Raw genomic sequence first — 25738 nt, 5'->3', positions numbered from 1 at the left:
CAACTACTAGACCTAGGCTCTGATACCACTTGAAGGAAATTTTGTGAAAAACATGTTCATTTGAGCAACATCTATGGCATGCAATTAACAATTAAAGGCGGAATCATGCTTGTATGCACTCAAAAACAAAACATTACCCATGAAATTCAAAGCCTAGTAGAAAGGTGAACCAAGACTCAACTCAAGAACATAGTAAGTTGAGATATTTTATACCTTTGTTGATTCCTCTTTGCATAAGCAAAGGCTAATCACCCAAGGAGAGGGCCTTCATTCCTTGCTTCTTAGTTCCATCGATTTCTTCGAGGAGGATGGCAGAAAGGATTCTCCAAGTTCCCAAAATTGAGAACCTCTAATTTTTTCACACCAAGGAGGGACATGAAGAAGAGATGAGTGACCTTGGAGGAGGAAAGATTGCTAGCTAATCTCCCCCAAGGGGCCGGCCTCCTAGAGAGAAAGGGAGACACATGTTCTCTCCAATTTTCTCCAAAAGAAACCCTAAGGATGAAATGTCTATAAAGTTGCCATCACACCAATGACTCGAGACCACTCACTCTCCCTGAGAAAAGACACAACACATACTGATCTTAACGGACTGTCAATGCCCAATTGGCAATCCTATGATCAAGAACATTTAGGATATGTATACGAAAGAGAATGATCTCATGAATCTAGTTTCTTTAAATTACATTCTCCTAATTACATATTCCTTGGACTTATCGTTTAAGCAAATAACATTTATATGAGACGGCTTAAAACAATAATCTTTGCCCTTGATATTAAACTAGATTAGTTTAACATGTGAAATGTCCGTAAAGTATCATCATATGATTGGTTTTAGGGCACATGTCCAACAAGAACTTTATAGCCAAAATTCTTTTAGGGTTTCTTTTGGAGAAAATTGGAGTGAACATGTTTCTCCCTTTCTCTCTAGGAGGCCGGCCCCCTTAGAGGAGATTAGCTAGCAATCTTTCCTCCTCCAAGGTCACTTATCTCTTATTCAAGTCCATCCTTGGTGTGGAAAATTAGAGGTTCTCAACTTTGGGAACTTGGAGAATCCTTTCAACCATCCTCATCCAAGAAATCCATGGATCTAAGAAGCAAGGAATGAAGGCCCTCTCCTTGGGTGATTAGCCTTTGCTTATGCAAAGAGGAATCAACAAAGGTATAAGATTTCTCAACTTACTTTGTTCTTGAGTTGAGTCTTGGTTCACCTTTCTACTAGGCTTTGAATTTCATGGGTAATGTTTTGTTTTTGAGTGCATACAAGCATGGTTCCGCCTTTAATTGTTAATTGCATGCCATAGATGTTGCTCAAATGAACATGTTTTTCACAAAATCTCCTTGAGGTAGGAGATGTCAAACTCACCCAATGCTATCGCCCATTTGGTAAGCACGATGATGGAGTGTGCTTGGAAGTAAGGGTGAAGTTTCCAAGCAGACATAACCAATGCTAGAGCCAATTTATCAATGTTGGAGTATTGTGTCTCTGCATCTTGTAAGGCCTTGCTAGCGTAGTAGACAGGTCGTTCAACATTACCATGATTTCAAATGAGAACGAAACTTTCTGTTGAAACCGATACTGATAGATAGATAATGAGAGTGTCACCAACCTCAGGTTTGGAGAGCAGAGGGGCTTTACTCATGTAGTCTTTGAGGTTCTTGAATGCCTCGGCACATTCATCAGTCAATGTAATGTACTTCTTACTTCCTTTAAGTGCTTTGAAGAAAATAGCACATCTGTCTATGGCCTTAGAAATGAACCTAGTTAAGGCTGCCACCTTACTAGTAAGGCTCTGGATCTCTTTTGAAGTTACCAGTTCCTTCATGTCGAGGATTGCTTTGATCTTCTCGGGATTAGCATCAATTCCTCGTTGGCTTATCATAAAGCCTAAGAATTTGCCAGAGCCTACGCCGAAGGCACATTTGTTAGGGTTCAACCTCATTCAATACCTTTTCAGAATGGTGAAAGTTTCAGATAGGTTGGTGATGTGTTGGTCAGCATGTTTGCTCTTGACTAGCATATCATCAACGTAAACTTCCATGCTCTTCCCAATCTGTTCGGTAAACATTGAATTTACTAGTCTCTGATAAGTCGCCCCTGCATTCTTTAGGCTGAAAGGCATGACTTTATAGCAATATAGTTCCCTGTCAGTAGTGAAGGCTATGTGTTCTTGGTCCGGAAGGTTCATGAGGATTTGGTTGTATCCTGAGTAAGAATCCATGAAGCTCAGGAGTTCACACCCTGCCGTAGAGTCTATAAGTCTGTTAATGAGAGGAAGAGGAAAGCTATCCTTCGGGCATCCTTTGTTTAGGTCGGTGTAGTCGACACACATTCTCCACAAGACCTTTTGGAGCAGGAAACTTTCCTTGGTTGGATTCTTCTTAACAAAGACAACATTTGCTACCCACGTTGGATAATTGACTTCGCAGACGAAGCCTATGCTTTTGATTTTTTTAACTTCTCCATTCATTGCTTCGTATCATTCAGCGTCATAAGATCTTCACTTCTGTCTCACCAGCTTGGTCTTGGGGTCAATACTTAAACGATGACATATGATATCGGGAGAGATGCCTGGCATGTCCTCGTATGACCAGGCGAAGACCTCAGTGTTCTCTTGCAAAAAAGAGATAAATGCCAACCGAATGGGTGGTGACAAGGTGGTGCCAATCTTCACCATGCGATCTGGATAATCTTTTGATATAGAAAGCTTATCCAGCTCTTCAGCGGGTTGTGCTTGCTGGGTGAAAGAGTCATATCGAGGATCGTCAGGTTGACTGTTGCCACCGTGAAGATCCAAGTTGGCTTCATCCGGGCTGGTCTTTATGACTTGGTCATTTATAGAAAAGGTTTCCTTGGGCACAGGCAGGTGTTGTTGCTTGACCGAAGTGTTGTAACATGACTGTGCACTAAGTTGATCTCCTCTAATGTAACCATTGCCATAGGGGGTTGGAAATTTCATCAACAACATATGTGTGGATACCATGGCCTTGAGATCATTGATGCCTATGCGTCCAAAGATGACATTGTATGCCGTTGGGCAATCAACTACCAGGAAGTTAATGGTAATGATAGCTGTGTAAGGGCATGTACCAATGGTGAAAGGTAAGTGTATGCTCCCTATAAGTTGCACGATATCACCGGAGAAGCTTACCAGAGGAGAAATTGAGTGATCGAGCAAGTGTTCAGCTACATTAAATACCCTAAAAGCTTCAGCAAATATGATATAGACCAAAGCCCCTGTGTCTACCAGGATTCGTCTTACTTCAAAGTTGGCTATGTGAGCCTCCACGATCAGTGCGTCGTTCTGAGGGTAGATGATACCTCTTTCTTCCTCAAGGTAGAAACATATTGGATCCCAGTAAGGCTTTTGATACTTGCCTCCCCTGATGTCTTCCACGTGAAACACTTGGTGGCTAGGCTTTAAAGCTCATTCGTTGTTTTTCATGGCCCTATTGGAAAATTCAGATATGGGTGTGCCGCCGCTTATGGAATATATCACATTCACTTGGCGTTGGTTACGGTTATCCCTTGAAGGGTGAAGGAGGAATCGATCAATTTTTCCTTCACGCGCCAAAGCTTTAATATGATCACGATGGGTGATACACTTCTCACCATCATGGCCATTATGTTCGTGGTAGCAGTAAAACGTGCCCGTGTTCTTTGTGGGCTTGTAACCCGACTGCCTCGGCATTGGCTTCGGTATCAGGTGTGCTATGCTGGGGTAAATGGCGACGTATGTTGCGTTCAAAGGTGTATATGCCTCAATCCTCGGGGTAGGGGCTGTCCTGACACATGCTTAACCCACTGTGTTGACTGCCTGGGGTCGAGGATTATCGTGGTGATACCCTTGGTTATCGCGGTAGTGTCCTTTACTCATTTTACTAAAATGGAACTGGTGAGGATGGAAATCTTTCCTTTTGCCCTGAGATTGATATGTCTGTTGACTTGGCGAAGTATTTAGTAAGACAGGAGGAGGCATCGCTGCCGTTTGGAAGGTCGAGGTCTTCTTATTTGGTTGGATCTGGCTTTTACTCCCTACTTACTGATAAGGGGTGGTTGTAGGGGTTTCCCTTGATATGTCATTGTCTCAGCAGAGGCATGGTTGTAAGCATGTGCCATCACCTCAGAGTAAGTCTTCCAAGTGTGGGCATTGATCATGTACTTGAAGAAACAATCACGTAGGCCTACCATGAAGGCTTTGAGGGCAGTCTTGTCGTCTACCTCAGCATAACGGGAATACTTATGGTTGAAGTGGCCAGCATACGTACGTAATGACTCGTCTGGCTTCTGACGAATAATGTACAAGTCATCCGCAGAGTGCAAGCGATTGGTCTGGAAAATGTATTAAGAAACAAATAGTTTCCTCAATTCCTCAAATGAGTCTACCGTCTCAGGTGGAAGACGACAATACCAGTTTAAAGCTCTGCCAGAGAGGGTGGAAGGGAAGAGAAGACATCGCTCTTCGTCGGTGTGCATCCGATATGCCATGGTGGACTCAAAGAGGTTAAGGTGTTCAATTGGGTCCTCCCTTTCAGTATAGAGTTGTAAACCAAGCCTTTGTTTTATCTTCGCTTAAAGAGGGTGTCGAGGATCCTCCTTGTGAGAGGGCCAGGCTTGGGTTGGTTCCAGTTAGGTATCTCGGCCTGACGTTCAGCCTTCAACTTGTTTACTTCCTCAATGAACTATAGGACAAGGGGGTCCTGAGTGGAGTCATGTACCACTGGAATTTTCTTTCGTAAGTCTCCATCACCTCTTGGAAGTACGAAAGTTTGAGCAAGGGCGTGTGGTTTTTCCTTGGACTCGCCATACTGACTTCCTTCTTTCGTTGCTTCGCACTAGGTGCAAGAGGGGTGTCATTTTGTGTGTTGTGGCTTCCTTCGCTCCCCATGCTGGAGAGGGCTGCCTGGTCAAAAAAAAGTGTATGCATGGAGGAAACCAGCTTTGCAAAGCTGAAGGGAGTGAGAATAAGTGTCGTTCCCGTAGACGGCGCCAAATGTTGATGCATAAAATCGGTAAGGACTTTGGTACAACATAAAGTGTTAAGTTTGTGACCTTCGCTAGATTGCTCCGGTCACTAGTGTGGATAAGTATGTAAATGGATAGGGACAGGGAAGCAAACACAAGATGTTCGTGGTTCACCCAGATTGGCTACGTCCACGGAGTATAGGAGGTCTCATTAATTGTGAAGGGTTTACACAAGTACATAGGTTCAAGCTCTCCTCTAGTGAGTACTAGTGAATGATTTAGTACAAATGACATTAGGAAATATTGTGGGAGAATGATCTCCTTTTATAGAAGAGTTTCTAGCTTTGTTTTGACATTAACACGTGCCGTGTTGTGATTGGCTTCTGATGTTGACACATGTCACGTTTTGATTGGCTTTTGATGTCGACACGTGTTGCACTGTGATTGGCCTCCTGTTTGAGGGAAACTCTTATGGGTCCTTAACGGTATAATGTTGACCAGTGCTCAGTAGTTTCGGGATTGGTCAAGTATGGTACAAACAAACATGAATAATCATTAGAATCTAAAGGTAATAAACAAAGTTTAAGGAAATGTCTAGATTGCACATAATACGTTCTAATTCAAGATCACAAAAGGAAGGATCATTACAAGGTATCACACAAATGAGTGATAGACTACTACTGGTAGGGGATTGCCTCGTACGTTGTGTCGTAGTCCTCGTTTCTAAGACGTAGAATGGGGGCACAAAACAAAGGTGAGTGGACCAAGTTCATATATATACAATAATAATAAAGCAGTTATCAATATATTAACCCCTACAGTTTATATAAAGAAAACTACTAGCATAATAAGTGATAGGTTTACTGAAAATCCTAGCATGCCAAAAACATCTCAAAAGACATATCGCGGAAATCAAAATATCAATCGTCTCACAGATCGTCTCGTAAGTGCGGTGTGCTGCCAATAAGATCACTGAATAAATATAACTCCCAGCCCTATGCTAGCATCGTGGTCTCTGCGCCCATAGCCAGAGATTACCAACTCCCGACCCAATGCCTACTCGTGTCCCTCAGCCCGTAGCTAGGGATTATTTCTCCTGGCCTAACTGCCAACACCAGATCCTCACCCCAGGCGGCATAGTGTCCACTAGGTACTCACAAATAATTACGCCTCTCAAATATAACCACTTCATAGTATAAAGTTATCCATCGTCTATACTATAAAAAGGGGTTTTGAAAACATGTTCTAGCATCCTATCGTCAACCATCAGATAGTCTACCAGTTCATGATTTTTATAGAAAATACGATATATTACAATATAGTGCAATATAGGCCAACAATTAATTCCTTACAAAATAACAAGACGATAATCAACATTTCAATAAACATGCTTAACATAAAATTAGTTCATAAACTCGTAAGGAATGCATTTCATTTATGCAAATAAACTATAAAATTATGAAAATTTTAGAAAGTCCACTCACCTTTGTTTTGCGCCCCCATTTAGGTCTTAGAAACGAGGACTACGACACAACGTATGAGGCATTCCCCTTCCAGTAGCGGTCTATCACTCATTTGTGTGATATCTTGTAATGATCTTTCCTTTTGTGTTCTTCAATTAGAACGTATTTTGTGCACTCTGGACATTTCCTTAAACATTGTTTTTTACCTTTAGATTCTAATGATTATTCATGTTCATTTTCTCTTAATCATTACTCTTGTATTCAATAAATGGCTTTCGTCACCCTCGGGTGTCAGCCAGCACGTGTCTATCCAGGTATTCAGAGAATATCAGGGTCGGGATGTGTCAGATTGGTATCAGAGCATGGTTAGGGCTTCTTTCCACCAATTTGGTAAATTTCAACCCTTCTAAATCTTGTTGTCCTTGTCAAAATCATGGCTAATCCTGGTGGGAATGTGCCTCAACGACCTCGTTCTTCTATAATGGGGGAATCCAGCTGTTTACCTCTACATTAATGAATGCTCTTTCGGGTCATAGGCTGAATCAGACGTATTTAGAAATCCCTAGAAGTCATGGATTACTGAGTTGAAATCTGTGGGAAATTGTGAGGAGGCTAAGCAGTGGTTAGAGAAAATGGAGGATACTCTGGAGGCTATGAAGTGTCTACTAGATGAGTGGGCAACCACAACAGGTTATTTTATTTAGGGTAATGCTAGAAGTTAGTGGAAATCAACGAAAGAATCTCATCCATCTGGTTCTTGGATGACATGGGCTGCCTTCAAGAAACATTTTTTTACTTACTTTCTAAGCCCCAGTTACAGATTGAGAAAGAGACAAGAGTATTTAGAGTTTCGACAAGGTGACCATAGCATCACAGAATAGTACCTTCAGGCTGGGCTAGGCATCATGATGGGACTTATGATAATTTACAAGCACATATGGATCAGGCGATGCTTGCACTGAACCAAAAGTACCAAACACTGGTAGCTGCTCAGAGACCCAGAACTTATGAAGAAGTAATCGAGATAATTCTGAGTATAGAATAGTCTAAGTGGAATACAAAGATGTAGGATCAACCTCAAATTTGGAGCCAGCCTCAGAGACAAAATAGACAGTAGAATCAGAATCAGAGGGGTCAGAATTTCTGATCACGGAGTACCAGAGAATCAGTGGGCCCCTCCAGTTCTGTAAGTCCCAGACATTCTTTTTCCTTTAAACAACCAGGTTGGAGTTCAGGGTCGTCCAGTGAAATCTCAGGCAATAAGTCAGCAAGATGATATTTTGGTCATTTCACTTCGGGTTATCTGACTTGTAACCGCTATGGTTTACGTCATCGAGGAAACTATGGGGTAACTACCGTAGTGTGTCACAGGTGCGGTGGCACTGGCCATTTTGTTCGTGATTGTCCTTCGGCGCCACCACCTAATGATTTTATCTCTGGCTCAGGCTATAGTGGATATCAGATAGTAATTTTGGCACCCGACCTAGCTATGATGGCAATGGCAGTAATAGTCGGAGTTATGGTAGTAGTACTAATCAGAACTACGGGGGTAACAGAGGTCTGCAGTTTAGTGGCAGAGGTAGCCAAAGTTTTAGAGGAAATGACAGCCAGAGTGCTCAGTTTTCGACCCAGCAGCAAGCTGAAACATCTTCTGGTAACAATAATCAGGGGAACAGAATAGGACATGGTTTCAGAAGTCGTGGCGGTGGGAACAATAATGCGAGGTATCAGGTTCATGGACGTATAAACGCCATGACTCAACAAGAGGCTGATCAGGATCCTCGAGTTATCACCGGTACGTTACCTGTGTGTAATACTTGGGCTAGAGTTTTAATTGATCCGAGTGTTACACAGTCTTTTGTTTCTTCATCTTTTGCTCAAGTTATACCTTTTTAACCTCAGCCACTAGGTTTAGATATGTTGATTCAAATGCCATGTGGTGAATTGTTTTGTGCTCAATGGCAATATCGGAATTCTCCAGTTATTGTGGAAAGGGAAAACTTAGAGATTGATTTAATTCCTTTTAAATTAGCGGAGTTTGATGTCATTCTAGGAATGGATTGACTATCTAAGCACAGAGCGAATGTCGCATGTTAGGAGAAAATTATGACGTTCAATCGACCAGGACTTCCATCAATTATATTTATGGGTGAGCAACGTGTCCTCCCCAACAGTATTATCTCTGCCATTCGAGCAACTAGGTTGTTGAATAAGGGTTGTGTGGGGTTTTTAACCCACGTAGTTGTGAAGGATGAACCTTCTTTACGTCCAGAAAAGGTGCCAATTGTAAGGAACTTCATCGATGTGTTTCCTGATGATTTACCGGGGTTGCCACCTACGAGGGAAATTGAGTTTACTATCGATTTACTCCCAAGTACAAATCCTATTTCCTTGGTACCTTATCGAATGGCACCAGCAGAGTTGAAAGAATTGAAGATCCAACTCCAAGAATTGGTAGACAAAGGTTACATCCAGCCGGGTACATCCTCGTGGGGAGCTCCTGTTTTTTTTTGTTAGAAAGAATGATGGATCAATAAGACTCTGTATCAATTATAGACAACTGAATTAGGTGACGGTAAAGAGTCGTTACCCTCTGCCTTAGATCGATGATTTGTTTGATCAATTGAATGGTGCTCAGGTATTTTCCAAAATTGATCTTCGATCGGGTTACCATGAATTAAGGATTCGCGAGGATGATGTTCCGAAAACTGCTTTTCGTACGAGGTATAGACATTATGAGTTTCGTGTCATGCCCTTTGGATTAACAAATGCACCTGCAACATTTATGGATTTAATGAACAGGGTCTTTAGACTGTATCTGGATCGGTTTGTGATTGTGTCCATTGATGACATTCTAGTTTATTCTAGAAGTGTTAATGAGCACAAGAAGCATTAGAGACTAGTGCTAGAACGACTGAGGGACAACCAGCTTTATGCCAAGTTCAGTAAGTGATAGTTTTGGTTAACTCAGGTTGGTTTTCTTGGACACATAGTGTATGCTGAAGGAATTAATGTGGATCCCCAATAGGTGTCAGCAGTGTCTAACTGGGAACAACCAAAGAATATCACCGAAGTGAGAAGTTTCCTAGGTTTGGCAAGGTATTATCGAAGATTCATTCAGAATTTTTTTGCAATTGCACTGCTTCTTACTAAATTGACTCGTAAAGGTGTCCAGTTTGTGTGGGATGAAAATTGTGAACAAATTTTTCAGGAGCTTAAGCAACGTCTCACTCAACCTCCTGTTCTCACTCTTCCAGATGACAGTGGTGAATTTGAGGTGTATATTGATGCTTCTCTATCGGGTTTTGGGTGTGTGCTGATGCAGCATAGAAAAGTTATCGCCTACGCTTCCAGACAACTCAAAACCCATGAAAGAAATTATCCCAATCATGATTTGGAGTTAGGAGCAGTGATTTTCGCTTTGAAGATTTGAAGGCACTACTTATATGGAGAGAAATGTCGTATTTTTACGGATCATAAGAGTCTTAAGTATGTGTTCACCAAGAAGGAGCTAAATTTGAGATAGAGAAGGTGGATGGAGCTTATCAGTGATTATGACCGTTCGATCGAGTACAATCATGGGCAAGCTAATGTCGTGGTTGATGCTCTTAGTTTGAAACATCACGAGCAACTTGCATCACTTCAAGCTGTACACGTTCCTTTACTATTTTCTCTTCGGGAAACTGGTGTTAATTTGGAACCAGGTGAGCACGGAGCTTGGCTAGCACATTTTAAGGTTAGACCTATCTTTGTAGACATGGTCAGAGAAGCTCAAGAACTTGATTCGGAATGCGCCAAATTAAAGGAACAAATGTTGAAGGGGGAGAATGAGAAATTCGTCATCCGTAGGGATGGAGCTTTATTGAAAGGGAACCGTTTGTTCGTGCCTAAAGATAATGAAGTTGTTAAGAAGGAAATTCTTGATGAGGCTCATTCTTCACCTTATGCTATGCATCCGGGAAGTACTAAATTGTATCGCACCATTTATCTTTTCTATTACTGGGAAGGGATGAAACAGAACGTAGCAGAGTATGTGAGTAGATGTTTAATCTGCCAACAGGTTAAAGCAGACAGACAAATACCTAGGGGATTGATGCAGGATCTTCCGATACCAGTTTGGAAGTGAGAGGATATCACTATGGACTTTGTGTACGGACTGCCTAGAACGCCATCAAGGTATGATGGTATTGGGTAATTGTGGATCGGCTTACCAAGGCCGTTCATTTCTTACCAGTTCGACAGACCTATTCGTTGGAGAAATTGGCGAAATTATTCGTCAATAATATTGTTCGTCTTCATGGTGTACCCATCTCCATTGTGTCAAACAGAGATCCCAGATTTACTTCCAGGCTTTGGAAAGCCTTTAATGCCACTATGGGTACTCAATTACTGTTCAGCACTGCTTATCATCCACAAACTGATGGTCAATCCGAGCAGACGATTCAGACTTTAGAGGACATGTTGAGAGTGTCGGTGTTACAGTGGAAAGGTAGCTGGGATAACTATTTGTCGTTGGTAGAGTTTGCTTACAATAATAGTTATCACTCGAGTATTAGTATGCGCCTTTTAAAGCACTTTACAGGAAGGCGTGTAGGACACCATTATGTTGGGCAGAAGCAGGAGAAAGGTCGTTGGTGGGAACAGAGATTGTGGATACCACCAACATTAATATCCAACTAATTAAGGCGAATTTGAAAGCAGCATAAGACCGACAGAAAAGTATTGTAGATAGACACTCAAAGGATCGTGAGTTTACAGTGGGCGACTTTGTATTCTTGAAGTTGTCTCCCTGGAAGGGTGTTGTTCATTTTGGTAAGCGAGGAAAGCTGAGTCCTCGATACATCGGTACTTATCAGATTATTGAGAGAATTGGTGCAGTTGCTTATAGGTTGGAGCTACCACCGGAGTTGTCACTGATCCATAACATTTTCCATGTTTGCATGCTTCGAAAATATGTACCAGATCCCTCTTATATCATCCAGTTAGAACCATTGGAAGTAAATCTGGATGCTAGCTATGTATAAGAACCAGTAGCTTTCCTTGACAGATAGGATAAGGTGTTGCGGAACAAAGTTATTCCTTTGGTGAAGGTACTGTGGAGGAACCATGCAGTCAAAGAAGCTACTTGGGGAAACAGAGGAATCAATGCGGAACCAATATCCCTTTCTTTTCATGTAAATTCATAATTTTGAGGACGAAATTTCTGTAAGGGGGTAAATTGTTACACCCACGCCCACATTTTATTTATACTTCTATATTCCTCCTTGAAACATGTTTAAGTCTATCAATTTAGTCCCTTATCTCATTTAATCTTAGTCGTCGATCTAGATACCATATTCCTCCTAAACTGCCAAGTGGCAGCTTCCTAGCTTTCTTTTCTTCCCGAGCTTTCCCTCTGCATTTTCTGAAATCTCTCTCTTGGGAACTCTCATCTCTCCCTTTCTCTCTCTGCACCGTGACCAACCAAACAAACCTGCATGTAGCTCCTGCTGTAGACCATCATCATCATCATCTTCCTTGCACCATCTCTCTCTATCTCTCTCTCTGTCGCAACGAGATCGGGAAATCCAGAGAAAAGACCTCCGACAGTTTTCTCCATTTATATTTCCAGCTAGGTAAGTTTAAATTCCTTTTGAAATCGCCATTGATGTTGTTGGGCGTTGTGTGTTGAAATCTACATTGTTCTTCCAAGGTTTTGAGGTTGGGAACGGCGCGGGGGAGGCTCTCCCACACTTTTCGGCGAACCCGTGACCTTCGAGGGTTCTTCCGAACACTCACAGCCGTTCACGGTGAAGCAAGGGTATGAAAACACCCACTCTCTTCCCTCTTCATTTTGGTACATGGTTTGGATGTTGGTTTACATGTTCATCGTCGGCCGGAGTTGTAGTAGCTCCGATGTTCTTCCCCGAGCACCATGAGGCCATCCAAGCCATTTCAGAACACCCACGGGCCTTAACCTGTATTTAGACCAGCCCAACTTTCTTTTTTTTGGTTATTTGGCCTGCGAGCCGTGCCTTGCATAGGCTGAGTGTATGTGTGGTGTGTGTGTGTTATGTCGTGCGTGTATGGGTGTGTGCGTGTACTGTGTATGTATGGTATGTATGTGTGTCCGTGTGAGTGTGTGTGGTGCATGTGTGTGTGTGTGTGTTTTGTGCTGTGTGTGTGTGTGTGTGTGTGTGTGTGTGTTGTGCATGCAAGTGTGTGTGCTGGCATGTATGTATGTGTGTTGTGTGGGTTTGGGCTCAAGCCCAAACCACCCCTTTATTCCTAAACTATCCAAACCCAAAACCCAATAGGTCCTAACCCTATTTAACCTAAACCTAAACCTAATCCGGATCCAAACCCAAGACCCATTTCCATTTCTTGAAATTCTATAGTTGGGTAGTTTGATAAATTGTACATTTTTGTGCTTAGGTGAAGTTGCTAGTGGGGATTTCCTTAATCCTATTCCACACAATTCTACTGCTACGGAGTATCTGTGAGTGGACCCCTTCTAAAATTTGCATAATTGTATAGTTTATTTGCATAAATGAAATGCATGCCTTACGAGTTTATGAACGGATTTTATGTTAAGCATGTTTATTGAAATGTTGATTATCTTCTCGTTATTTTGTAAGGAATTAATTGTTGGCCTGTATTGAGCTATATTTTAATATATCGTACTTTCTATAAAAACCATAAACTGGTAGACTATCTAATGGATGACAATAGGATGCTAGAACATGTTTTCAAAACCCCTCTTTATAGTATAGACGATGGATGACTTTATACTATGAAGTGGTTCTATTTGAAAGGCGTAATTATTAGTGCGTACCTAGTGGACACTATGCCGCCTGGGGCGAGGATATGGTGTTGGCAGTTAGGCCAGAAGAAATAATCCCTAGCTACAGGTTGAGGGACATGGAGTACGCATTGGACCAGGAGTTTGTAATCTCTGGCTACAAGCGCAAAGCCCACGGTGCTGGCATAGGGCCGGGAGTTATATTTATTCAGTGATCTTATTGGCAACACACCGCACTTACGAGACAATCTGTGAGACGATTGATATTTTGATTTCCGTGATATGTCTTTTGAGATGTTTTTGGCATGCTAGGATTTTCAGGAAACCTTTCACTCATTATGCTAGTAGTTTTCCTTATATAAACTGTGAGGGTTAGTATCTTGATAACCCTTTTATTATTATTGTATATATATGAACTTGGTCCACTCACCTTTGTTTTGCGCCCCCATTCAGGTCTTAGAAACAAGGACTTAGACACAACGTATGAGGCATTCCCCTACCAGTAGCAGTCTATCGCTCATTTGTGTGATATCTTGTAATGATCTTTCCTTTTGTGATCTTGAATTAGAACGTATTCTATGCACTCTAGACATTTCCTTAAACTTTGTTTATTACCTTTAGATTCTAATGATTATTAATGTTCATTTTCTCCTAATCATTACTCTTGTATTCAATAAATGGCTTTCGTCACCCTCGGGTGTCGGTCAGTACGTGCCTACCTGGGTATTCAGAGAATATCAGGGTCGGGATGTGTCATTTTTTTTTAATTCTCAAAAATTCTAATTTTTTTTTCCTAGAAATACCTAAACCATTCATTCACCATTCCTAAAAAATTCTAATTATGACGCGGCGGTAGTTGTTTACCTCTGACTATACTCCTACAATGACGGATGATGAAGATGATGTTGATTATGGGTATTAAATTTAAGTTGTAGTTTTTAAATTCAAGTTAACATTTAAATTTAATTTGTAGTTTTTAAATTTAATTCGTCGTTTTTAAATTTAAGTTGTAGTTTTTAAATATAAGTTGTTGCTTTTTAATTTAAGTTGTTATTGGATTTGAATTTAAGTTGTTGTAGTTTTTAAATTTAAATAATAAATTATGTTTGGCCCTTTGGCTCTCAGTTGGAGATGGTTTTTTGTGACATGGCTAAAACGAGCCATATGGCCCTTTGGCCCTCGGTTGGAGACGGGGGCAAATATGGCCATGTACTGTTCATTACAATATTAATATTTTAGAGGGCTAGAGGGCTAAAACGAGCCATCTGGCTAGCCCTCGGTTGGAGATGGCCTAATTGTGGGTGGTGACGACGAAGCAGACGAGGTGGTGGGGAGGGACGTCGATGAAGCCGTACGAGGAAGGAGGCTGGTCCTTCATCGCTAGGAGTGAGGGTGTGGAGAAGGAGGCAATGGGCTTTGGATGTGAAGGGCGCGACGCGTGAGAGAATTGCAGAGAGTGAAGGACCAACTGAAGGTGATAGAGGTGTGTTCGACAAAAGAAAAAAAGAAAAAAAAGGAGATAGAGGTGTGAAAAGACTTTACAACTACAAAGAGTATTTTTATAACTCAATTACACTTTAGATAAATAAAAAAAAAAAAAAACCAATGATGTCATGTATTAACTTTTGTCTTTATTTGAAATGTTTAAAAAGTGTTGTCTCAATACAAAATTAAGTATTAAAAGTATACTCTAGGTGTAATTTTTCCTAAAAATAAACAGATGTGTATGTAGACAGATAAAAGAGGTGTATAGATATCATTTCTTTTCGCTTGATAAATTTTTGAGTTAATGCCCCCATTCAAAACAATCTCTAGCTTCGTCCCTGCTTGCCCATACAGAATTTTGGCCAAGTTCCACTTAAATTTCATTCAAGACAATAGCACATAACATTCTTGTTACTGAACAAAATTGAAAAAAAAAAACAAAAGGAGAGAATTATTGTAACAACCGTCCCTAATTATACGGCTTTATTAATTTTAAAAGAATGAATTGACAAAAATGCCTCTAGAGTTGAGATTATTGGCTTTCATTGACCATCGTTTAGAGAGACATACAACCCATTCTTTTCACGTATTTGTGTATTACTAGACGATACGAACTCATGGACACAAACGAAACTCAATTTGGAATTTTGATGAACCAGCTATGTCTGAAACTGTATAAAACTATTGGGATAATTTCAAAATTTGGACTGTGACTTTGTGCAGTACGCTGCCTTGGCCTTGTCTGTCTGATGACCCTGGTGTAGACTAAAGGCATGCATGGGTTTGAAAGAAAATTGAACATCACATGGGTTGTGGACAAGTGTGCCATTAAAATAATATTTATTTTGGGTTTTAGAAACCCATACTTGTTCCATCAGACACATTACTTCATCATTTTCCTTCTTTTTGGTCTATCACCTCACATCCCTTACTCTCTCTCTCCCGTTGCTTCCTCTCTCCCTCTCGTCCACGCCTCACTCACTCTCATTACACTCAAACCTCACTTTTCTTTACCCACTTAACACATTTTCTCTTCTCCCTCACTCTACTTCTCTCATCTCTCTCACTTCTCTCTTTCCCTCAAGCTTTCTCTCTATGTGTTTTCTGTGCAACACATAGCAGTTGAGCACCATCACCACTCACTACCTTCTCCAGCGAGCTTTGCCATACCACCACTATAACTCTCTATCTCTGAACTCTCTCTTTCTCAATCACTCCCTGCCTTCCCTACACAAAAGCACCAAGCCATCACAACCTCCACTCCGATGAGCCACCCAGACCATTATCCCTCCTCATTTTTAAACCACATGAGTGCAACAGCATGTTTGGGCAGCCACCTCGAGAACCCAGCTACTGCCGTCGAGCCAAGAAGCTCCAGCAGGTAGTTGTGGTTTTTCCAACGAAGATCTCATCAATACCAGTGAAGGCAACGTTCGATAATCCTTTTAAAACCTAGTAGATCGCGTTTTGTTGTACCTTTGGAGTAGTTTTAAGAAGTTTAATGGCTTTTGAACGCATAGACCTCGGAGGAAAAGGATTCTCCAATTGCCGACGAGAAACTCAATCCTTGCAGGCCATTTTCCAACCAAATGTGACCACTGACGAGAACCCCAATGGTATATTTCGATTCTTTGTTTATAGGGCTTCAATTTGATATATTGGGTTGCTAGTTTTGGCTGAGTTTTGGGGATGAACAGAGATTCTAAACTTCCGGCTTTCTTTTTCATGGAAAACCGACAATAAGACCAGGTCGACCTAACCCGACCTGAAAAAAAAATAAAAGGGGCCCAAACCTGGAACCAGCCCTAACCCATGACCCATCAACCCAAGATTTGGCCCAATCCATTTCTTAAATGGATTTGGAATATTCTTTGTATTGATTTTTTTTTTAAATTTTCTCGGAAACCTCTTAGGCTAATTTCAACGCCCCAAGTCTGTTTTTGACATCCATTTAGTGTATTTCCAAAGTTTTAACGTAGTTGATTGCTGGGGCGGCTCGGTTGACCTTCTAGGGTTAACCCTTGACTTTTTGTAAAATTTGTCAGGACCCTCCTTAACGTATTTCGACGCCTTGATTCCAAATCCACACTTCATTTTCCCAAATTTAATTGTGTTAGTGGAGTTTTACTAATGGGTCCCAATATTATGCTTAGGTGTGATGACTATCGAAGACTTCGGCTATCTTTGTTCGAACGACTGTGACTTCGCAAGTATCTGTAAGTGGGTCGTTTCATTTTTACATGTATATATATATATATATATATATATGATTTTCCCAACAACTGCTTTATATATTATGATGTGACATGCCATGTTTAACTTTACAAATAGACTTTTCGTACACTTTATGTTTAATATTACTTGTGAGCATAAACTTGTGGCATGACATCGTTGCGTTTTATCTGCTCATTATTACATATTTGCACGGTGTCTCTTAGTTGTTTGTACTGTCCTGGGCCAAGGATCAGCTTCACGTGTAGTTCACATGCACCGTTTACATTCGCTTTGGATCAAGAGTTAGGTGACAGCCTGTCCTTTTGTGTGATATTTTGGACTCGTATGTGATGCGACTAGCACATCTCACATGATGTAGCACTAGAATGTAAAACCTACACCCAACCTGTTCCATTGTTTGAATATCTCTGCAATGGACTTGTGTGCCTACATAAATTAATGAGCATTGATTTCTTATAATAGTGAATTGAGATTTGATGTTGAGATACCTTGTTGTTGTGCTTACACCCTTTAACTCACTTGTGTTGAAGGGAACCTATTACATATTAATATTATAATATTTTTGGGAAACCATATACTTGTTTTATAATAAGGGGTTACACTTTTCGAAAAAAGCTTTACAAAACTTTATTTTTAGGCCCACTCACCCTTATTTTTCGCCCCTCCATGATTTTAGTGGCAAATGTTTCGTGACGACGATGATTGTTGGTAAAAGCTTTTATGTGGGAGACTTTTCCTTTCGGTATAAATGTCCTTACTCTTCTTTTATTGCAATTTATATATACTCTGACATTATTTGTGTGATATGGGTTCAATCCTGCTCACATGCACACTCTAAATTAGTCACTTTCATGTTTTAATTTATGCACACTCTAAATTAGCACATCGTGATTTAGGTGTCCAGATAAACATTTCTGATCAGAGTGTGTCAATTATCCTTTGATTAAGTGTTATAGAATTTGTTCACGTTTTCCTATTTTGACAAAACTCATGAATGCAGCACATGGTCCAACCACTAATCTACAGGGCCTTCCCGCCTTGGTCTATGCACCTTTCATATTTTTCCATTTTTCTTTTATTTATTTATTTTTGCAACTGAAAAATTCAAATTAACTACATCAGCAGTGTTACGACGTCGTTCTATTCAGGAACTCAGAGAAAAGAAATAATACGGTATATGCTCTTTCTTTCTGTCTCTGCGTAAATTCAGCATTTACATTCTTTCCATCCCGTCATCCCTCTCTCGCTCTGAATCTCCGTACAACCACATTTCGATTGGGACTTACGGTTAGTTTTTTTTTTTCTTCCTCCTGTAATTTGGGATTCAGATGGGGCAGCAATCTCTGATCTACAGCTTCGTCGCTCGAGGCTCTGTGGTTCTCGCCGAGTACACAGAGTTCACCGGAAATTTCACCACTATCGCCGCTCAATGCCTCCAGAAGCTTCCTTCCTCCAACAACAAGTTCACATACAATTGCGACGGCCACACCTTCAATTACCTTGTCGAAAACGGCTTCAGTGAGTCCCCATGCATTCATTTCCTCATGCCTTTTTTCGGTTTCCTTCCCATTAATTTATGAGTTTCCCTTCAGTTTTGGTTGATTTTATTCCGATCTCCGTCTTCTTCTCTTCGATTTCCTTGTTTCGATGACTTTGATTGATCCCTGTGTTCTTTCATTTGTTTTGTTGGATTGAGAGGATTATATCAATGTACGTTTATGAAAACGCTGATTATTGTTAATTATTTGTTTGATAGAATTAAATTTTTGTGTTTTATTATTTATTTACATGATTTTTCGCGATTCGCAGTGCATTGAAACTTTCGGAAAATGGTACAGAAAGGACAATGGTTGTGCATACATTGGGATGCTGTGTCTTTGTTTTTCTATTAAGGGACCTATGCGAAAATATCTGATTTGACAATTCGAAATGTATTTTTGATGGATGCTTATGCAGAACATAAGGATCATTGGGGATTAGCTGATAAATGATCTCTGTGTTTTTCGGATTTGAAATGTCATGAGATTTAACATCTAGTCATCATTCATTTTCTTTTACTTTCTTATATTTCTTGAACAATCGAGAAGGGTGGTTGCTCGTCTGTGCCTATAGTCAGTTGATCAGATCTTATAGAATCAGTGGCAAGGTTATATATTTATATTGCATTCATGTAATAGGCAATGCACATTGTATAGACAATGGGGTATTTTTATTTATCTTGTGATTCACTAAACAGTCGTACTTTTCCAGTGAGAATATTTCTACAATCAGAATTCACTGGTGAAAGGTACTGTTTAATCATCTGAATCCGTTTGGACAGTGCGTATTTAAAAAAGATTCACAAAAACGTTTACGAATGTGTAAAGTACTATCAGATTTTCTGAGAAAAGTTTATGTTTCTATCAAATGTTAAGGTTTTGGAACAATTTTTTTTGTTTTTGGGTGTATCGTTATTGGATTAGATAGATTGGATAACTTGTCCCAATTTTCAGCTATGGTCCTATTTTTCCTCCTGTTCGTTGCTCTTATTGTGGTTGATCATATATCTTTATGTATTAATAACTAGATCGCTATGGTATTGGAAGACTATCGCTGTAGTATTGGAAGATTGTCTTTAGTTTGAACTTAGAACTTGAAGTCTTCCAACAACAACAACAAAGCCTTTTCCCACTAAGTGGGGTCGGATACATGAATCCTAGAACGCCATTGCTCTCGGTTCTGTGTCATGTCCTTCGTTAGATCCAAGTACTCTTAAGTCTTTTCTTAGGGTCTGTTCCAAAGTTTTCCTAGGTCTTCCTCTACCCCTTCGGCCCTGAACCTTTATCCCGTAGTCACATCTTCGAATCAGAACTTCAGTAGGCCTTCTTTGCACATGACCAAACCACCGTAACCGATTTTCTCTCATCTTTCCTTCAATTTCGGCTACTCCTACTTTACCTCGGATATCTTCATTCCTAATCTTATCCTTTCTCGTGTGCCCACACATCTAACGAAGCATCCTCATCTCCGCTACACCCATTTTATGTACGTGTTGATGCTTCACCGCCCAACATTTTGTGCCATACAACATCGCCGGCCTTATTGCCATCCTATAAAATTTTCCCTTGAGCTTCAGTGGCATATGGCGGTCACACAACACCCCGGATGCACTCTTCCACTTCATCCATCCAGCTTGTATTCTATGGAACTTGAAGTCTTCCAACCAAAAGAAAATTATACTATGCGATTTTTTTTATTGGATTTTTGTTCATTGATTTATTGAAGTTCAATGCTTGTGGAGTGGTTCTTAATCTTGTAGGATTAGGGTTTTAGACTCTTTTTATTTTGGATTCTACAGCCTACTGTGTCGTTGCCGCTGAATCTGCTGGCAGGCAAATTCCAATTGCCTACCTGGAGAGAATCAAGGATGATTTCAACAAAAGATATGGTGGTGGGAAAGCTGCGACTGCTGTTGCCAATGGACTGAACAGAGAGTTTGGGTATTAATTTCACGAAGTGCTTTTCATGGCAACAAATATTGTTCAAATTTTAATTTTTCTGAAGACGCTTAACTCTTGTATATATGGATGTTTTAGACCCAAACTGAAGGACCACATGAAGTACTGTGTAGATCATCCTGAAGAGATCAACAAGCTTGCAAAAGTGAAGGCTCAGATTACTGAGGTCAAGGGTGTTATGATGGAAAATATTGAGAAGGTAGAAAGAACTGATACGGTTTTTTTATACAAATTTTTGTAACTGTTGTGTGTTGAGCGACCAAGGACGTAATAACCCCCAAAGAGGCTAGAGCAAGGCCTAATTGAAAATGAATCGAATTATTGATTGTGTCATAAAGACCCTTATAGGTAATTTGGAAGTTAAAGACTGTCTACGATATAGCCTAATTTTGCATGCTTATTTCTGATTACTAACGGACTTTTGCTATCGAAAATTTAGCACTGGCATCAATAATATCTCTCTGACTAATTCTGTGTATACATTTGCAATAACTCGTGTGTATTTTGGATATATTCTGTGCCTACATACATCGACTCAATGATATGTTTACATACCCGGAATGGTAATCATTCTAATCCCTTCCCATGTCAGTGTTTACCTACGTGCAATAAAGAATCAAGAAACATGTCGGATCTTTCTGATTTTACTTATTTCCAAAAACTCCCTTAAGTAATCAGTGTTTTATTAGTAAGTAATTCGCCCATACAAATGTTTCTTTGTGCAATGGTGCTTTTGTAATCAGAGTGCTTTTATTTGATTCCTGAAAAGGATTTGCGATAGGAACAACTCGATTCCTATTTCATTTTGAAACAACCAGTAAACAGGTCAATGAGATCATTTCTTTTTGAATTTTATCCCTCTAATATTTGTTTTCTCATTCGCACTGCATCACAAGTGGGATAATATGTTACCTATTTTCTCGTGGAAATTCATATGATGTGCAGGTTCTTGATCGTGGTGAGAAGATTGAGCTGTTGGTGGATAAAACTGATAATCTTCGCTCCCAGGTTAGTCGAAGAATCATTACTTCTGGAGCTAGTTGAACTTCTGGAAACCCTTGTCCTGTTAGGTTTGGGTGATGGAAGATGATATGGTTATTTGATTAGATAGACTTCGCAGGGCGCTACACTTGCTCTCACTTTCTTTTCTTTATCCCTCCCCCATTTTTTCACCTTTTCTTGTATACCCATTATATATCTCCCCTCTGTCAATTTCACGATTTTTTTAATATACGTTGTTATGGTGTATTTATATTTTTAAAATACTGGTTTGTTGCAGGCCCAAGATTTCAGGACACAGGGAACAAAAATGAAAAGAAAGATGTGGCTTCAGAACATGAAGATGAAACTGATAGTCGTGGCGATCCTCGTTGTCATAGCCCTCATCATATATTTATCTATTTGTCGTGGTTTCAAGTGTACCTAAGTCGCCTTGGAATGTCTCTGGAAACTTTCCTCATGTCATGCGGCAGTTAAGGTCTTGGTAAATTGTTCTAACTCTTCCAGTTCTTTACCTTTCTAGGTTATACCCGTCCTCTTTTGCTAGCCATTTTAGGACGGGGGCGGTTTTGTATTTCGCATTGGTTGTATAGTTTATATATTTTTACCTTGTCTAGTTAGTTAAATCACTGTTCTCCACCATGTGTAATGGATCCTTAGCTTATGATGTAATGGAGGAGTACTTTGTAAATCAGCATGTCCTTTTGGAATGCTATCTATCCCCTTATTTGCTTCTATCCAATTTGCAGTGATACATTACGTTGGTTGAGAACGGGTTTCATCACTACTACGTTTAACAGTTATCGCAACGAAACAAAGGTCGTCGCGCAAAGAAGATTTTTGTTGGCCAAAAAATTGCACAACAAAACCTTTGTCGTCAAAGTGTCATCGCACAAAGCTTGTGAAGTTAGGGTTTGCGCAACGAATACACAAAGTTTGTCGCGCAAAGTATATTGGGCGACGAAATTAACATTTGTTGCACTAAGGTTTAAGGGACGAAGCACCTTCGTAGCGCAATTTTTAATACGACGAAGGACTATTCGTCGCACTAAGTTTTAAAGGACAAAGGCCTTTGTGGCGCAATATTTAACACCACAAAAGAACCTTTGTTGCACTAAGTTTTGCGAGACAAATATTTCGTGTTGCAACTTTCAGCACCACGAGGGTCTTTTCGTCGCACGGCTACGTTCAGTATCTAACTATGAACCCGTGATGCATCAGTGCACCATTAGAGCAACCTTTGAAAATATTATGAGCCATGAGAAATGTTTTTCAATATAATCACTATCTTTAGTCTTGCATTGAATTTATAGAAAATGTTATGAACTTTATACCTGGGTAACACCGTTAGTCTTGCATTGAAATTTACAACTCAGAAAAGTCGTGGCAAACAAAAGAGGTACTATAAGAAGTTTGGATATCTTCAACCGATTCATAAGTCAAGGGTAAATGCACTGATGCAAGGCACACATATTACATTTCATAACTTGTTTTCAATAATTATGAATGTAATGTAATAACTTTGTTTATAATAATTCTGAGTGTACTTTGGAAACACCATTTGCAGGTTCGCCATTCGGATAATCCGTCAACTCAAATGGAAATTAATCGTCAAATGGCCAAACATTTTTCTCATCAGACTGTTGAACAAAAAAATAAATAAATAACATATTAAAAAATAGAATCCATACAAATTGGATCAAGCTACAAGACAAAACAAAAATTTAATCCAACCCAAAAAAATAAGGATGGGTTTTACATATAGATCAACATCCATAAATAAAATTAAAATAAAAAGAAAGTATGTATTTCCTCCTACAAAAAGGGGGAAGTAACGTGCTAAGCAAAGTCTCCCTATTTTTCTGCAAAAGCAAGACGTGGAAGACTGGACAGTTAGTGGGAAAAGTTAAGAGAAAGTGGCGGAAGACATTGTTGAGAAAAAAAAAACTAGAGTACACAATTCTAACACAAGTGTTGGAGAGATAACACAAGTAAACAAATTACTTGTATTACACACACAAAATATTACAACACATAAACTCTCAAGGACACACTTGAGAAGCTATGACACTCACTCACTTTCTATAGAGACAAACTCTAAACCACTCACACTTTCCACAAGACTACTGCTACTTCTCACTCTCACTTAGTCTTCTTGATTGTTTGATTCTTACTTCGGTTGGTTTATTTCACAACATCACACACCTATTTATAGGTGGTGTTTTGCTGACTCCAGTTGCCCACCGACATGGGCATTACATAATAGCAACACATTTGTGATGGTTCTAGGCTTTTCTACAAACAAACCATTTTTCTAGATTTTCTTAAACCTAAGGCGGTGGACTTAGGCTTTTCCAACTTGCTACCTTCTTTGCTAGAGTTTTTTAGCATATTCTCATTCATGATTCCAAATGGGCTGGACCTTAATTATTGAGCTGGTGTTGTACATTCAACAGACATGGCCTCCATCTCCCCCATATAAAAAACTGTAGAGCGCTCCTAAGATGTCTATAAATAGGCATCAGCTGCTATTAGAAGAGGGGGGAACAAAAAAAAAAAAAAAAAAGAGACTCTGCAGAAATTAAGAGAGAAATCAAAGAGGTGAAGTACTGCGGAAATTCAGGGAGACAAAAAGCAAACAAAGAAGAGGATACACGGCAAACGAAAGCAACAAAGCATTTAAAGGTACAAATCCATCCTTCTAAATTTTTCTTTGTTTGGTTTCTCTCGGTTTCATAGGAAATAAAGAAGCAATTTGCTTCTCTAACCTCTCCTATTCCCCAACAACCTCCCAAGTTGCAGCAACCAAACCGCAACACCACTGCTCTTCAACTGTCGTCTCCGTCAGTCCTCCGGAAGAAGCTCAAAGGGCAGTGCAATCCGTGATCCAAAGGTGATGAACCAGAATGAGCCCATGCACTCTGTGACTTGAAGGAGATGGATTTGATGATGCAGTGGCATAATGGTGGTTTTCCAGAAGGAATTCGTGCATTATGCAGCTTGAAGGAGATGGGTTTGCTAATGTCGTGTCGCATAAAGCCAGAAGAAACCAAAGAAAGTCGCGTCAATGAAGGAAGGGATCAACACCCGCCGCTGCCACGTTGTCGACACCTTCAACTTCTCTGCAATCTTTCGCCCAGATCCTAGTACCAGCAGCGACATCGACAAAGAAAAGCATTACCATCGATGTGCCTTTGCCGTCATCAACACCCTGCAACTTGTGATGCCCAACGGAGATCTCACCAAAACACAGCAGCAAACTGTCTTCCCACAGCCTTGTTGGAAATATGCCCTGAAAGTCAATCTTTGGAAGAAACCTTTCAGGACAATAAATGGATGTATAGATGACTCTTATACATCAAATGGCAAAGATACTAGTTATGACTATCTCTATAAACGATATATGTCCTAAATAGTGAATCCATGGACAATGGATCGATTGAAGAAGTAATCTAATGAAGTTAGACTACAGAGACCTTTTTCACATAACCATCATGTCCAAAAGGTTCCTGGTCATAGAATTGTCGGAGGGATACTGACAATGCATAGACCAGTACATACTATGTTCGCTTCAATTAGAAGGATGGAAAGTCTCATCCCATTCGTGTAGTGACACTAAGACAAGTATGTAGGTGCTCATTAAGGGAATGAGTTCACTGAACACAATCGAACGAGAGTACTTGCATGGAGGTCTACTCACATGTCAAGCAAGTAACTCTAATGGTTGGAATAATTTAAGTAGTACTTTGACCTAAGGCATCATCGTTGTCTTGTGGTTAAGTACTTGATCTTTGATTATGTCAAAGTCACTCCATCCGCGGGTGTCCACGGCATAGTCGGGGTTAAGCCACTTAGTCATGAAGGCAAGTGAATGCGCAATAAGGAATCTCTAATCCTCGTTAAGAGAGGATGAATACTCTAAGATATGATTCTGGAATCTTCGGCCGAAGTATCAAGCGTAATAAAGGAAAGCGTTCCTATATGACTCAATTGAATCATATAAGAAGGAATAATCACATTAGGGGTTTGACATAATATATCCATACCCTAGTGATGTGATTGAGAGTATTGTTTTAGAGAAGGATCGAATTACATTGTAATTCCAACTGAATAGGTTCTCCGAACAACTTCTACATTAGCTTGGGTAGCCATGATATATGGTTAGATGTCACTCATGGCTTGTGAGTTCTTCTAGATGATTAAATGTAGTCGTCAAAGAAGAATGTGAATTAAAAGTAAGTTTTAATTCACTAAGTGATTGGATTAAATATAATCAATTGGATTGGTACCAATCACCTCACTGCCTTGCTAA

At 40.1% G+C, this 25738-nt stretch overlaps 1 protein-coding gene across 1 annotated transcript; it reads left to right on the top strand.

The window, feature by feature from the left end:
• Positions 1-18103: 18103 nt before the first annotated feature.
• LOC114822966 (putative vesicle-associated membrane protein 726) lies at positions 18104-22163 on the top strand. The gene is made up of 5 exons (XM_029098210.2): positions 18104-18448; positions 20268-20409; positions 20506-20626; positions 21373-21435; positions 21707-22163. The coding sequence occupies exons 1-5, from the start codon at positions 18259-18261 to the stop codon at positions 21851-21853; spliced, it is 663 nt and encodes a 220-aa protein (XP_028954043.1). The 5' UTR covers positions 18104-18258; the 3' UTR covers positions 21854-22163.
• The last annotated feature ends 3575 nt before the right edge of the window (positions 22164-25738 follow it).

This window comes from Malus domestica, chromosome 13 (assembly GCF_042453785.1).
Source record: "Malus domestica chromosome 13, GDT2T_hap1".
Classification (NCBI taxonomy): Eukaryota; Viridiplantae; Streptophyta; class Magnoliopsida; order Rosales; family Rosaceae; genus Malus; species Malus domestica.
The sequence above is the reverse complement of the archived record's forward strand: the minus strand, read 5'-3'. Positions and strand labels throughout refer to the sequence as shown.